Genomic DNA, 16,724 nt, shown 5'->3' with positions numbered 1-16,724 from the left:
GACAAGGATAGTTGACTAGCAAAATTGATATTTATTGATAAATTTGTAAAAGTATACTGAATACTGAACATAGTACGTTGATATAATTACGAGAGAAAAGCAACCCCAAAATTTTTTATAGCCCTTAGTGCAAACAATTTAATAAAAGGAGCATGTGCGTCATTTATTTTATTTAATAATGAAGAACCAAGGCAAATACGTCGTGCATATGCCAATCTTATGGTTATAATACGATATTTAATATCTACTGCAAATATTAAAATTAGCTTATAAAAGTAACAAACATGAATTAATATAAGTTTAATTACTTCATGTTTACGTGTATGGATATCTTAGTCAACATAAAATGCCGTCTACACTACATACAGTAATACATTAAATAAAAATCCAGCTTGATGTCGGTATTAAATTTAGAAGCAAATCTGCTATTAAGGAATCATTCACATACATAAATTTTAAATAGCTAATAGATAATGATGTTATTGAAGTTTTAATTTCATCTATCTATTCATATTTTTGAATAAATTTTGATGATAAATTTGCAGTTAAAATCTTCTAGTAAATTTAACATCATCAATCAAATCCGTATGATTCACTGAATCATAGGGGCGGATAAAGCTAAAATGATGATCAGTAACCACAATTTAATGAGATTATTAGTAAAGTAGGTACAGTGCCTATGCATAAATTATATCAAAAAAGACGCCTAAAGGTTGCATAATTATCTAAAGTAGAGCCTCTTAATAGCATAATTTAATTGTATTCAAAATAAAAATGAAACCTTCATATCAGTGTCAGCTTTAGTACCTTAATTAATTTATGTATAATTTAGAAAGGTGACAAGCCTTTCACTACACGTTGAAGTGAAATTACAATTAAAAAGTAGCATTAAACCGCGATTTCCTAGCTATAATATGGCTGCAAAACCAAAGTAATCAACAAATTTTTAGGTAATAAGTTTATATATGACAGAAAGAGATCTTCGTAGACTGAATAACACAGTTTTTTATTAAAATTGCTACAAAAAAAAGTTTAATCATTATTTGTAGCATGAATGCTATCTAGTGTAGACATGTAGAAGAGGACTTTCATTTCCTTGTCTTGCAGAGCGTTTTGATAAAGAATATAGAAATAAAATCTGTTGGCTAGGCTTAATCGGGTATAATCTTTTAATTTTCGAAATATCATCACATCTACATAACTCATCAATAAATTAAATATGTGGTTGTGATCTTATCGAACACTATAGCTGAACAACTACATTTAATCCATAATATTTGAAAACCATTGCTCTGTCTTACCAGCATAATTTTTAAGCATTATTTGATTGATATAATTGTTTATCGATATTGGTGCAAATTTTGTCCTTTTCAATTAAACGTGTTAGTAACCAATTATTCTAGTTTTGAGTACTCAGTAAACAAAAGCCAAACTAGCGTTTTTTCTTCGTATCTTTCTCGTCTTGAACACTGCTATCGCGTAATAGTATCTATGAAAACAGAACATGCAAATAAAGAATGTCAGGTGTTTGTTAGTGGTTAATTATTTAACATCCAATATTATAGCTAGGTCATATAGATTTTTGATTAAAATTATTTCTTAAATTTTACCAGTTCTTCATCCGATGGAATTCTTGATAAGAAATCCATTAACTCATTATTAGGAATGTGATTGGGTTTAATGATTTTTCGCGTAAACTTTTTAATCCCCCAGGCCAGGAAAATATAACGGATTGGTATGATGTAAAATATGACTGTTACAATACTTAATACGATAACCATTAACATTGACAACCAAGGAACGGTCCAATTGAAGGTACTATTATGGTAAGAAATTAAAAATTGATTCCTTTGATACTAATTGGACAAAAACTGTTACTTAGACGATATCATAGATAAAATGTAGTTGAACATCTCAGTTTTTAAATGATATCATTTGTAAACTCAAAGTATATCATGTAACGCTTTTTCTATACTCATTTCTAACTAATTTTTATAGCTTTTAAAATACCACCCATAAGTTATCGAGGTATAGTATCAGAACTTTGCTAAATCTTATATCAGTTGTATGTCGACGTCAGTTCTTACTTCAGTAAACTTACTTTTTAACTCTTTCTCCAAATGATGCTACTTTATTCAGAACATTTTGTACCGTCTGACATACGTCATACAGCGCTTGTAATTTAGCTTTGAGACTTTTACTCTCCTATAATTATTTTTACGCAAGTAAAAACAGGAGATTTTAATTGAAAAATGTTACTACATATTCGTTGGAATTACTCTATAAATTTAACATTGCAAGTCTTGTCAATAAGGTAGCCTTACTTTTCCTTTTTTATTTGCATCTTCAGTCTCCTCGTCATCATCGTCTTCTTCTTCTTCCTATTAGTATCATTAAATTTGTAATTCAAGCTTAAGCTAATGTTGAGATTGTATGCACTTTATAAATTGTTTGATTAGAAACACACCTCTCCCAAATCAAAGTAGGCACTTCCCATTAAACTATACTTGATGTAATGATAGGCGAAAGTGATAAGCAACATAACCGGCAGGAAAAACCAATCAAAGTTTAGGCAGATGAAGATATATATCTGTCCAGATGTTTAATCAATAAAGTTAGTAATATAATCATTTATCTTAAAAATTCTTATTTTGAAGTAGAAAGTAAATTTACCATGAATGCAATGGCACTCCTCGATTTTCGTTTCCATTCAAAAAGATCTTTTATACTACCACCAAAAGATACTATCGCTTTTACCAATCCACCAACACGTTTCAGATTCCTTACGAGGAGCTATATGATCAATAATAATATAAAAATCTTAGAAATAAGTTCTTGAACTGCTTAGTAGTGTGTAAAATAATAGATAATTATCACTTTTAAATAATAGATAATTATCACTTTTATCTGAAAGGGTAAAGTTCATAACATATTATATTGTAAATTTATTAGTAATAAAATATATACCTGACGTTTAAACTTTATTTCCTCTTCCAAGAAATATTCTTCTCTAGGTTTAAAGGTGCGCAGAGCCGCTCTGATCTAGACATCCGTTCCACGATGATAAAAGTTAGCATATTACATGTTTACAGAGGCTATAAAGTAATCATTATCTAGAATATGCGGATATTTAGCTACAAATTTACCGGATTATACACAACGGTCATTTCTATTTCAATTTGACCTTTAGCTTTATCGCGAAATTTTCGATCCTTTAAGTTATGCCATTTTCTGACGCCAGATTCAACCTAACCAACGATCACAAAGAAATTTCAGTTTCCACATTATAGTAATAAACTATTCCTTATAAGCTCGTTATGAAGCACTATAAATTATACATACATCTAGTAAGGGTATCATGCATTTCCCCAAAAATTCTTTCTTAGCCTTATCTTCATCGTAAACGCTTATTTTAACGATGTCGTGAATATCTTTGATTCCACTTAAAGCATAAAAGTAACGTAGTAAAAGTATCGTCAGTTTTCACAGAAGAATGATGATGTAGACGCATAGCATAAATGCGTAGGTTACAAGACACAATAAACGATATGCTAAAATGAAAAGACTTACAATTGGTAAACTTTGCCCCATTCTGGATTAATAGTTTTATAAACTGTAGGTGTTTGAATTCTTCTATTACGAACTTCAGCTATAACAAAAGGATCACTATTCCCTATAATGAAGTATTCGCGATTTTACATTCCAAGGTGATGTGAACGGTCGTCAGTAATAAACATTTACCTCCAAAGTCAGCAGCGGGTAACTCCTTTGCTCTTATGACTAAAAATTAAATATAAATATGATACATCTTCAATTCTGGTCCTAGTAGTATTTATACTTTCGATTTTGCATATCATTATCGATATGTATAATTGCTTAAATATCGTTTCTAGAAATAACCTTTCATAATTAAATAGCCTATATCAGCCTTATCTTTAAATGTCTTTGAAAGTGCCTGCATTATCAACAGAAATTAATTTAAGCCTTGATCTTTGATCGTCAAAAATTAAAACATCTATTATTAAACTGACATATTTATCTTCCAAGTCTTCAATTCTTTTAGGGTCAGTAACTTCCTTTCCAGCCAAATCCTCGTCAGTCATGTTGTTGCCATCATTAAATCCCGTTAATGTAAGAAGTAGTAAAATTAATCCTTCGCCTCCCTCTAGTTCTAACTCCATACGTACGGTGTCTTCTTTTGGTAATGCTAGCACGTCTAGTTCAACTCTGTCATTGTCAATTATTATGAATTTGTATCTTAAAATGTTTCGTTTTATTTAAAAAATAATAATGCCCAACATGTGCTGGCTAGTAATGCGCAAATACTCGAATAAAGGGTCATTTACTCACTTTCCCATGAAATCATCCTTTGATGCCATATCGTAATCGTAAACCTCCAGTTCAAATATAGTTGTTTGGTCATAGTAAATATGAAATTCGTATTCTTCTTTCCAAACTGGATTTAAAGTCTTGCTACAAGTCTGTGCAATACAATCAGATTAATTTATACTATATCTTGATAGCAAGTTATTAAATTACAATCTGAAAGCTACCTTGCTTTTAAATTTTTCATTTCCGATTCTAAGCTTGCAATAGGGATCACTTTTACCTAATTTGATAGAGATGATTGAAAAATATTAGTACTGTCAGTATGGTATCTTATTTACTGCTATAATAATTTCAGTATGGGTAAGAACCAGTATTAAGAAATTGATAGATAGCATTACTCTATACTACGATTTAAGAGCTATTTACCGTTATCATCCATGGCCATCAGATTTTTACCCTCTAATAGTACAACATTCAAAACGCAATCGCATGAATGCTGCGATCTAGGTTTCTTGGTTGTTATATCAACGACGCCCGAAGTTTCAATCTTCTTTTTTGATTTTCCACGTGTTAGAGTGCTTATTAAGGACTTTGATTTTGCCTTTGGTAAATAATATATAAATTGTGCGTATAATATTAAATGTTACGGCACAATTTAAACAGCTATAATAAATATCTAACTATAGAATGCTATATTAATGATAAGCTTGATAGTCTTATGTCATCAATAAATAGGCAATAGGTAGTTTTAGTAGGAAGGAAATAAGATTTAAAATAGAACGCAAACACATACATCAATATATAGAATATCAATAAGAAAGGTATATCACGGTTTACTTTTCAATATTTGCAGTGACAACTACCGCGCTACCGGATAATATCAAATTACCTATTCCATAAAAATCCTGCTCTAGCAAGTTTTGTCTTTTTTCTACGAGCTACAGAGATGTAAAGAGCAGTAATCTTGCTTGTCTTTTTACTACTTTATACCTTATCGAATACCTATTTACATCTTTAGCCTTAATTATCATATGAACTGAACTGTTCTTGATAGTTTATGCTTGCAATAAACTAGTTACTAGATAAGAAGTATTGCATTCTGGGCTTTTTATTCATATGAAGAGATATATGAATTACAGTTATTCAAGATTGATATTCATAAAAACACAACATATTAGATATACTTGTCTAGGATGAAAAGTTGATTTTAACTCATTAGAAGTCGGCGGAGATTCAGTTGAAGTTACCATTCTTATCTTTGCGAAATTACTTTTCGATTGGTTAAGCATGCAATTATTATTTGACTACAGAAATAGCTCAAGTAAGTTTTAAATACGTATTTAAGGATAAAATCATCAGCAGTTGCTCGGACTCGTTGCAAAAGTAACGTTAATGTGAAATAGTAAATTAAAATTTGGCATTAGTTTCTGGACACAGGCATACGGCGACAAAATGTATGATGCTGTGCATAACTATAATTAAATAGGAGGGAAACAATATGATGATAAGCCATTGCTCTTAAAAGTGCAGTGATGATGATGTCATTGGCTACATATAGCAAAATATGAGAAATTGCTAGAACGTGACTACGTAAACACCATACTTACAGTAACCCATCTAAATTCGCTGTTTACATTTATAAATGATTATCTCCATTTTATTGTTCGCTAGCGTTGACTCCGAATTGGTGTCAAAATGCTTTAAATTATTGTTTCATGATACAATATGGTTAACTTTAAACATAATACGGGTTAAAGTACTGTAATACGATTATAGCAATGGGGCGTAGTTTGGCATATTATGTTCCGATAAGAATAATAACATCGGTACTCATGGGATAATAACGAGCATACGGAGGATATCTTAATTTCATTACAAGTAGTAGATTGATAATGCTTGCTCTGTTACTATGTCGATTGATTGAAATTCTTGAATAAGTCAGTTCTTATTATAGAGCTATGTGGAATAATTACAGTTCGGGTGTAGAGTCATACTGTAGATACGGTAGTCATAGAAAATATTCCAAATATTATTAAGCACTAAGAGCCAGGTTGGTATTTGCAACTCTGATTTAATTAGTACTAGAATATAACTTAATATTAGCTTTTCACTGATCTCTGCAGTATTTAGAAATTTTTTAAGATAAAAACGATGGAAAAATCACTACTTCAGATTAATCATACTATATTAAAACAAACAGTAAGGGAAAACGCGATATATCTAGCAATTATAGTACATTACCAACTGTAGACATTATATCTTTAATGAAATGATGATGATATACAAGATGCGTTATCTGACCGTATGTGAAACTTGATGCATGAAGTAAATGTACGATGCAGATGTTGTTGATGCTTAATATTTTAATATTATAGCTTTACATAAGATTTTCAATTGTGTTGCGTATCATTCGAATTTATAGTAAACATTAGACATAATGATCAATCCAAAATGTGTTATAACTGGTTCATAACATTCTGATTTACCTCTTTCATTTCTCTCTTTGGCGTCAATGTCAATGTTAATAATAGATAGCCTAAGTCCTTTCCAGCTGCATTTGGATCTTCTAGCTTTAATTTAATCTCGGTTATCCTTAACAGAGAGAGAGTCATAATAATAAATTGCTGTGGCTGAATCAACAAATTGATAATTACCTATTTTTACTGACGAAAATATCGAATTAAGTAAAGCTGTTAATTGTTATACAACACATAGTAAATACGCGTATTTATCTATATTTATGCTGTAATTTAATCACATAAGAACTTTACATAACAGTTGAAATCCTTACCTAACGATACAAAGCAAAACCGACTCAAGTAATTAGTTTAAGATAATCTATTAAAATACTAGTGATTATAAGATATTGATTTTGGACAATGCATAGTCAGGTAATAAAGTAAAAAAAGGAATATTAATGTTATGTCACGCTGCAAATTGTACTAATCTACCAAATTTTTATCCAAAAATGGAGTGGCATATACAAGTATTATTCTTTGATATTAGTACAAGGTGCTATTAGTTTACTAGTCTTGAGCAAATAGCTTGTGAAAGATGTAGCTAATGTAGTAAAACAGTTTTAAACTTTAAACTTTACACAACAATTGAATGATACTAAGCTGAGCAATGTTCATGAAACAATTCAATCAGTATTAAGAATAATGAAAGCCGAATAATAATCGATGTAACTATTAAAAGAAAACGATCTTCTATCGTTTAAATGCGGTAAATTAAAAGCCAAAATTGAACAGAATAGATTAATTTTTCAATACAAAGGCATTTATTATGGCAATTATAAACACTACGATGATGCCATTTCTTACTTTTCTAACTCCAGTGTAGCCATATCCACATAGGCTTCACCCATAAAATCGTCTTTCAGAGCAAAGTCGTAATCATAAACTTTGAGGTAAAGAAATTTACTAACATCTTCTATGTTCAGAGAGAACTTTTCATACCAACGAGGTCGTAGATCACGATAGATGGTAGCACTTTTATACAATAGCTTATTGTTATAGCGAAATTTGACATAGGGATCGCTTGTTCCTGCACAAATAAGAAAGGATAACAAGAAATAAGAATGTTAGCTAACTTAGTGACAATTCTATCCTCATTTTGAGTGTTTTCATTGTTAATTTCAATGACAGAGTTCACGATTAACGTCACCATTCGTGATCACTTTAAATTCGAAATCGTAATTTTGTTCTCTTTTTAAATAGATTACTTGAATGCTAGCATTATTACAGCTGCAAATTTTGTTTTAAGACAACGGATTTATAATAACTAACGTTGTAACGATCGATGAATAATAACGCTATCCTATCTTTAGTTTATCCGTTTAACAATATTAAAAGCAATTGCCGCCTAACTCTATAATTCCGCTTTAACCTACAGGTATAGAATGAGCGATGTACGCCCATTTTGTACAGCTGCATTATAATATATTAATATTATTAATAAACCTAATGAAATTCATGATTAATTAATTCTTGACTAACAGAATTGGAATTGTGTTTATCGGGTCAGTAGAAATAGAAAAACTTCTTTATTGTTAATAATGATGCGATATATCTGCTGAGTTTACCTGATAAATCCTTGGCGATCAAATTGGCACCTTCACGCAAATTAATATCTAAGGTATAAGGAACACCCTTGATGGGATATAGAATTTTTTTCTCTTTTTTTTCTTCTTGTGTACTTTCATTACTGGTTGCAGCACTTAACGATGATTTATGCATAACTTCCTCGACTACATCAGCCAAAGTATTCTAAGTAAAAAAAACTTACACTATCACTAATTTATCATTTAAAATTTGCGCAATTAGTCAAAGCAACTGGATTAGCAGGAGCTACTATATCATTCTCAGAGAAAAGTGATATTAAATTACTGCATTAGTATTGACAATATACGGGCACAACTGAGACTAAAGGATCAACTCCTATAGCAAATACTATCTATCATGATTTAAATTGCTAGGAGAAAGCATTCCCTAGTCTCCAAGAATTTACGACCTGCATAGTGTACACCATTGATTCAAATATGACCACATTTTTTCTTCTTATATGAATAGAATGTTTAATAAATTCACTGACAGAAGCGAGAAATTATAATCAATGAGGATAGCTTGGAACTATACTTCTTTTCTTTTACTATCAGCTGATCTTAAATAAGTATAATTTTAGCAGAGGTGTGAATACGAAAAGTTATGCCTGACTTAAAGAAGCATCTTTTATTGAGCATGGATTATAAATGGAAAGTGGAATCTCTTTGAAGTAAAAGCCACGTTTTGGTTAGCGTTATACTTCAAGTAAAACTGCATTTCTGGCATAATAATGCTTACAGTCAATGGATTTCGCTATAAAAGTTTTAGCTAACAAAGCGGTCTTTAAGATTTTATCAACCAGCAATCATTTGATCAAACAGTACTTAGTAATGTATAACTCTATTGTAGATTTCTTTGTCTTTAACAACTCCATTAGCAATTACGATTTGTATGCCCCTGTTGACTAATTAATAAAGCATAACCATAGCCTATTTCTTCTATTCTGACTAGGTAATTACATTGGCTGCATTGTAAAAAAGCTTTAAAAATGTGATTTTGAGAAATAGTATTAATAATTTGGATCCTCTTCCCCATTTACTAGTACTCAATGATCATAATTATTCCATCTGAAGACGGAAGTATTTCAAAAAATAAGGGAGCTTTAATCTGTTCTAGGCTACCGGAAAGATACCGTACTGCTGTGTCTGCTTGCCTAGTAGTCAATGTACCTCCATACTTTATTTTGTGATATCAGCAGAGTAATACGAATAATGATACGAATTGTAAGTACTTGCTATAAACTGCAGGCATGACCAAAAAAGATACAATCATCTTATTTTAACCTGGATAAGACCTGCTTTTTAACATTATTGCATATTCTATCCTAGTAAAGTCTATTCCTATAAGCCCTATGCTTGGAATTATTTTTTTATCACTGATCGCTTTACTGTATTTATTCTTACTTCACACAACATCAAATTGGAGTAAGATGAGCTTGTAGTACCGTTTGTAGATACAATTACAAGCAAAAATAAGGCCATTAATTAATTAATATGAAAAAGGAATTGTAACGTGATTCAATTATACGGTATAAAAAATGCAATAAATCACTTTGAAGAGATCTTTTTAAACCAAGTAAATGCATCAAATAAATAGTTGAAATAGTGATCAGTATACTGTAGTTTTAACGTACAATTATTAACTTTTGATGTCTTCATAGCCAATGTAGTGTATAAACTTTGTCGTAATAGGAATCTGTTAACTGGAAATTTAAGTCGTGCGCACGATAAAAAACAAGAAAACATTTAATTATGCTCATTTTCACCTATTGATGAGTAATTCATTAATTACTGCTTAATATTTATTATTAGGCACGACTAGATTGCCGACATTGTCTTGGTGGCAGTCAATGGCCTCGTATATTCTATGCATAAACAACTCTATTTCTATTTTATCATTGCAACAGGAATAGAGTTGGAGGGGAAGATTGACTGTAGATTGATTCATGTGATCCATAACTATAAATTATTGTCATAAAATACAGGTCAATTTAATGTAGTTGAGCAATTATTGATTAATTGTCGAAAGAGCATCGTTATTTGTCGAGTACTCAATCTATAAAAGTATATTCTATATTGAATGCAATAGAACTTTTGAAGGATTTCTTTTTAAAATCACTCTTGCTTCTAGTGGTTAATCATACTGCAGTAAAGTTAGATTATCCTTAACCACATTAGCTTCTCATTAATAATAAAATATAGGGTGTATTAACATAAACTAGAAATGAATGATATAAATTGCCAATGACTAATGACCCATGATGGAGTTTAATACTAATAATGAACGGATAGAAAAAGGAATTTTGATAGATTACATCCCTGTCATTACCAGCACAGCACTGGCTTTATTTTAATGTAGAATTGATCGATTTCAGTGTCGCCACTACAGCCGTGTTTCTCAGTATCCGTTAAACCTATTTACTAGGACTAGGTTTTCTTCCTTGATAACTACTTCTAGCTAATGCACAAGCAGATCTCAACTTGATAACATACACGGGTGTTAACATGAAATGATACATGGCAAAAAAATTCACACTTTAACGTAGTATTCTAGATGACATAACTATTTAACCATATCCTATTTTGATTCATAAAGTCAACTACATAACGAATAGAGAGATAGATATTAAGGAAATACTGCTAATGCCATTATTAGTCTTTTAATTTTTAATTGTGAGTCAGTTGGTCGTATAGAAACGTCGATGCAGACATTTGGCACTGCACGTATGCGATCAAGAAATTCAGCAGGAGGTCAAATAACATATGTAGTAAATTTGGAGTGATAATATTATTCTGTATGAGTAGAAATAAGCCGTTATCAAGTCAAATGATAAACTGACTTAAATTCTACTCATTTCACTGTCAACCATTGCTTTGTTTCTCTATCTCTAGATTTTTATTGAATAGTATTGTTTATTAAATTGAATTATCATTGCTATTGGAGCTTTTTAAATCTGTACGCATACGAGACCAATGTCGGTGACTGATATCGATCGAGTAGTTTAGAAGGATCTCATCATTATTGGGAAAATAAAGATATATGTAGGGTAAAAAAATTGTTGTCATAAAATCATGATAGTTTTAGTTTGTGTTCATCTTACATGAGGGTATGAGGGAATTACCATTTCGAATATTGCTAACTTTAAACCTCTCAAGCAACGACATGATGTATCGCTACATATAACATTTGTGAATATCGTCTTTCGTTTTTTTTTTGAGGGCTTAAAAAAGACATTAAGAAAGCGATTGAAAGTGCTTGTCATAACAGCAACTCATTGGCACAGTGATGTGTTATCAAAATGTTAGCGGTTCAAAGAAAAATTCAGGCATTTTTAAATGTCCAATACGATATTCCTGTCGATTAAAAGGTCATCATGGCAAAGCAAAGGGATAGGCGGTCATTTCATTTGGATCATTAATTATGTAATAGATTAAAGTAGTTGGGCGAGGGTAATAACACGATCGTAATATGAAAGACAAATTGTTGACCTAGATTGATCTGGCTTACCTTATCGTCGCTTCCATCATGATTTTGCTTGGGTTCTTTAGTCGTTGGACTTCCGCTTAAAAAGCTGAAAAATGAATTTGTTGGTGCTTCAGCCCCAGGTGTTCCATTACGGTGTACTGGAGACGGGGAAGCATTTTGACTATTGCCAATTTCGGTGTCTTCACCGGCTAATGGTGCACTAGTACTATCAATTCGTGGTCGAACATTACTTTCTTTCTCTTGGCCATTGCTAGCATGATGATTGTTAGAATTGAATGTAAATTTAGACTTTGTTTTTTTGGTAGGACTTGTGTTTCCGTTGTTAGTCGCAGCATTACTGCCACCAGCTCGCGGTTCATTTTGGTATATTTCAGTGTGGACATCGTGATTGAGGTCATGGTAATCATCAGCGAATCCATTAGTTTCATGGTTAGTTTCATGGTTAGTTGGTAATTCGGAGTTTGGTGATTCTAATTTCTTCTTGGATTTGGATTTACCTATCGAAGAATACCACTTTTTCTTTTTTGGAGAGTCTGCAGGTAGTGATAAAGTCGATCCGGTGATGTCTTTGATATCTGTATCACCAGTAGCATCGAGTTTATCGGCTAAAAGTAGCAAGAAAGTAGAAGAATGATCAAGTTGAATATAACTTGACGTATTGGTTCTGTGGTCAATGACGAAATAATAATATAGAAAATGCATTGGAATAGAATAATCTCCAATAGCACGCACCAAAATGAGTGATTGATAAGAGGAATAAACTATTTTATTGTACAGTAGATGCAAGGAAACTCGATGAAAAGATGTTGAGTGATGAAGTGAACGTCTAGTTAATGGAAAATAGATCTGTATACACAATGGCAAATCGATAAAAAATAGAAGATGATAATACGTTGTAAAGCTGAGAAATCTCTCTAGCAAACATGAAAAGTATGTACAGTACAGTACTGTATATCACGTCGAACGATGATAGAATGGTTTTCCAAACGGTTTCATTGCGATCATTTTCTCTGACATTTAATGAATTTGATAAGATTGTATCGTACATTACAAATGTATAGTATGTCGATGGAAAGGAATATTGATGATGCAAAGGTAAAAATAATATGGTGTTGGATGTTTCCTTGTAGTCGTTTAATCTACTTGTTATCGATTATCCAAAAAATTGAAAAATATTTCCCAGGCCTAAAATTGCAGGCTAACCCGTTATTGTCCAAACTATTTCTCTCATTTAAGCGATAATGTATAGGAGATGATAATTCCCGCAAATTCTCCCCCAAAACAAAAATAATCATGTCTCTCCAGTTCCTAATCGATTGCCTGCCTACCAATTCTCATCTAATACAAGTCGATCAGGGACTACTGTAGGCTATCTTCATGGGCGTGATTGACTTTTACAACGATTGTATCATCGCCGTCGTTGTATCACAGGCCATATTTCAACAAAGTTGTTGATGGACGGTCAAGATCGATTACAACCTAATGAAGGAAATGAATCGATTGCAAGATAACCATAACTAAGTCGTACAGCCTTGATGATGATGGCCGTTGAATAGAGTGTTGACGGGAATTGGCGTCTGGTCGTCGTCGATCATCGTTGCACGTTGGATCCACTGTTTCGATACAGCATAGAAGGTCATGTTTAGGTAGATTACCTACCATAAAGATAGTCGATGGATAGCTTTCAATGAAAGAAAACTTATTCTCATCACCATGATCTTCCTTCATGATCGCATCGATCATCGTTATCTTGCCGTTGCAACATCAACACTGGTCATTTTACATGGCTATCACAATTTTGCACCTACCTTTGGATTTGGCTTTTCTTAAACGAAACGATTTACGCATGATGGCAATAACTGGTGAAGCGATTCAATGGCCAAGAACAAAATTATGAAAGCTAAATTATCCCAGCTTGCCAATGGAATACATCAGCAAATAATCCAACTGTGTTAATAATACTCATAATTATAACGGTAATAATCGTCTAATCAATAACATTGTTCATTGGCTACAAGAAGAATAACAAGAATCCCGTTATCGTCCAGTACAATGTTTTGACGCAATGATGGGGTGCCGCGCCCATCCAGCCCTTCGGTACAAGCATGGTGATAACGAGTAATGGATTGCCTCCCTGAGTCACGCCTATATGGAGTGATGTAGTGAATGGAACTTGTTACTGTCTAGCGGTTGTGTACTGGAAGTGTACCGATACGCTTGTTTTTCTCTCCTCTACAGTGCGTACTCTACAGTTTGAGTGCGATGGACTCAAGTTGACTGAAAGAGTAAAGTACTGTACACTGTAGCATGCATGGCTGTGTTGATTGACATTGACATCAAAATCGTACCGGTCCCAAATCGGGACCGGGCTGCGCTGCCAATTTGTCAAAAATGTCTTTCCTAACTATGGAGTACGAAAAGAAAAACCAACAGTTGCTTGGGATTATTATTCCATAATTTGCTTTTCACATTGACAAAAACAGTTCCAATGGAGTATCGACTGACCACAGTTTAATGTTCAAATTAGAAATTGGTAGAGTGAAGTAGGGTAGAGTAAGCTGCTAGAGATCATGGTGAACTCGAGCGGATTGTACGTGTCTTACGCTGTTAGGAGTATTTGACTAAAAATTCGCGTTCCTAAACCGGATTCTCTCGGTCTAATAACTCAAAATTGGACTCTATTCCGTGGAATTTCCATGAGTTTAGCCACTTATTGTTATTAATATTATGATTTTAGGGGATACTTGGAGGGACAATGGGCTGTTTAGTCATGACTTAATACTTTATTGATAGACGCACCTTGAGCGTGTACTGGCTATAGCTAAAATTGAGAGGAATCTTGACAGTCTTCCTATCCAAAAAATTCAAAACTTGGGAACGCAGCCAAGGTGAATGCCAGCATCGATTAATGTGTGGTTGTACGGTTATGCTAGACTGTACCATAACGTAGTCTATGTCATTATAAACTACAATATAACTCGCTCGTTCTACTTGGCGTATTGAAACGTTACTTTACTTATTATTAATGGATAGCTAATTGCATTCTCATGCGGTTATCACGCATATTTCAAGCGCAATATTGCTTACGGCTATAATTAACTAGACAGCATTTTTAATGGGATCAACCTGAGTAATCAATATAAATATACCCCACAAAATAATACAAAATCGATTTAACTGCAACTAGTCCCACACAAAACACCAGGCCATGAATCATATGCAGGATCATGTACAGAGGTCTTGCATAACTAGGGATTACAGCATTTAGTATTACTAATATTTCACGCGAATGTTGCTTACGGGTATACTAAACTAGACAGCATTTTTAATGGGATCAACCTGGGTAATCAATTTGAACATGCCCCACAAAATGATACAAAATTTCTTTAACTGCAACTAGTCCCACACAAAACATCAAGCCGTGAATCATAAACTGGAGCATGTAGAGAGGTCTTACATAACTAGGGATTACAGCATTTAGGACACTTAACGATATCTACAATTATTCTTATTAGCCATTTCGATGGCTACTACATGCTGTATTCTATGGGCTGACTTAACTGAGGGAATACAGCGTATCAAAATAGCTATCGTTGATGGAGATGGAAAATACGCCCCATGATTGCAGTACCAGCATTACTCTTTTATACGATGGCAAAAATCTATTTTACCAAACAATTTATTTTGAAATACTAAGATTCTCTTCGATTGGAATGGCTAATATTAGTCTAGTAATGGGTTTACGCAGGTACAATAATTACTTTGCGTTTGTGGTCAAGAACAGCACTTGATCGCGACAGAGGGATTTTATATAAACAATTTTTTCAAACGATAAGTGTTATTAGCAAGGTTGCCATTCCCTTTTATCCCCTAATTACTTCTTTCCATCATTTAACTACAGCGCGATGTTTCGTGCGAGCAATGGATGCCATAAACAGAATGGATTTTATAGTCTTTTATGACCGTATTAGTCAAGTGATGCCAAATTTTGCTACGAAATGCAAACTAACAGTATGGAATACGGTAATGACTTATTTCTTGACTATTTTTTAACGCTATTCTGATCGGCTTCTCTTAGATAGTTAGTTGATTGAATTGGATATTTGATGTACATCAAATTGCAATCAACAAAGTGCATATTATAACTTGGCTAGTCTATCCTTTTCTGACTTCCATTATACTATTTTAAATTTCGCACCTCTTTTAGTAAATTGCTACTCATTAGCCTAGTTAAAGGTGTATCTAAAGAAGCAACATTCCAATTATCCGTTAAATTAGAACCCTTGACATGGCATGCAAGACTTACTATCTTGATCCGGTTCCTTTTTTACTTCTTGTTCACTCTCGCTTAGCAATTCCTTGACTTGCTCATCTTTTTCATCCTCTCGCTTAGGCCAGTCAACGTTTTCCCACATTGGAAATTCAAAATTAATTTTGTTCAACGCGGCCATGGTATTGTCTTTTCTCGAATATTCTAATAAGTAACAGGAAAAGCGAAGGTAGAGTTTGTGATGCTTGTCTAATTTCAACATAGAGAGTCCATCGAATGTTAACGACATAACAGATCAAGTTTATAACTTTAAGGAACTTAATGTTAAATGCTGCTTTTTGCATTGATAATGTCTAGTTCAAGACTACGCGTATATGATCAATAATTATAAAAATAAACCACTATCTTGCTGGATATCGATATAAACTGAATTCTTTAATTTAGGTTTTAACTACTGAAGCTTACGGTTTCCTGAAATACAGTAAATAATTTGTCGATATAAATATTTATTAATAGAAATTACATTAGAAACTGAC

The 16,724-nt window shown here is 32.6% G+C and overlaps 2 protein-coding genes across 2 annotated transcripts; both read right to left on the bottom strand.

Annotated features, from left to right (window-relative positions):
* Positions 1–1,432: 1,432 nt before the first annotated feature.
* On the bottom strand, positions 1,433–9,913 carry TRIADDRAFT_60419 (uncharacterized protein; the record flags this gene model as incomplete). Its single annotated transcript, XM_002116340.1, has 20 exons — positions 1,433–1,489; positions 1,611–1,818; positions 2,102–2,205; positions 2,325–2,381; positions 2,468–2,590; positions 2,674–2,793; positions 2,968–3,042; positions 3,147–3,248; positions 3,343–3,442; positions 3,571–3,673; positions 3,742–3,780; positions 3,901–3,955; positions 4,032–4,227; positions 4,351–4,481; positions 4,554–4,609; positions 4,756–4,930; positions 6,816–6,921; positions 7,653–7,875; positions 8,414–8,597; positions 9,836–9,913. The coding sequence occupies 20 exons, from the start codon at positions 9,911–9,913 to the stop codon at positions 1,433–1,435; spliced, it is 2,292 nt and encodes a 763-aa protein (XP_002116376.1).
* Positions 9,914–11,725: 1,812 nt separating this feature from the next.
* TRIADDRAFT_60418 (uncharacterized protein) lies at positions 11,726–13,766 on the bottom strand (the record flags this gene model as incomplete). The annotated part of the gene is made up of 3 exons (XM_002116339.1): positions 11,726–11,785; positions 11,940–12,523; positions 13,727–13,766. The coding sequence occupies 3 exons, from the start codon at positions 13,764–13,766 to the stop codon at positions 11,726–11,728; spliced, it is 684 nt and encodes a 227-aa protein (XP_002116375.1).
* Positions 13,767–16,724: the final 2,958 nt, after the last annotated feature.

This window comes from Trichoplax adhaerens, genomic scaffold (assembly GCF_000150275.1).
Source record: "Trichoplax adhaerens TRIADscaffold_15 genomic scaffold, whole genome shotgun sequence".
NCBI lineage: Eukaryota > Metazoa > Placozoa > Uniplacotomia > Trichoplacea > Trichoplacidae > Trichoplax > Trichoplax adhaerens.
The sequence above is the reverse complement of the archived record's forward strand: the minus strand, read 5'-3'. Positions and strand labels throughout refer to the sequence as shown.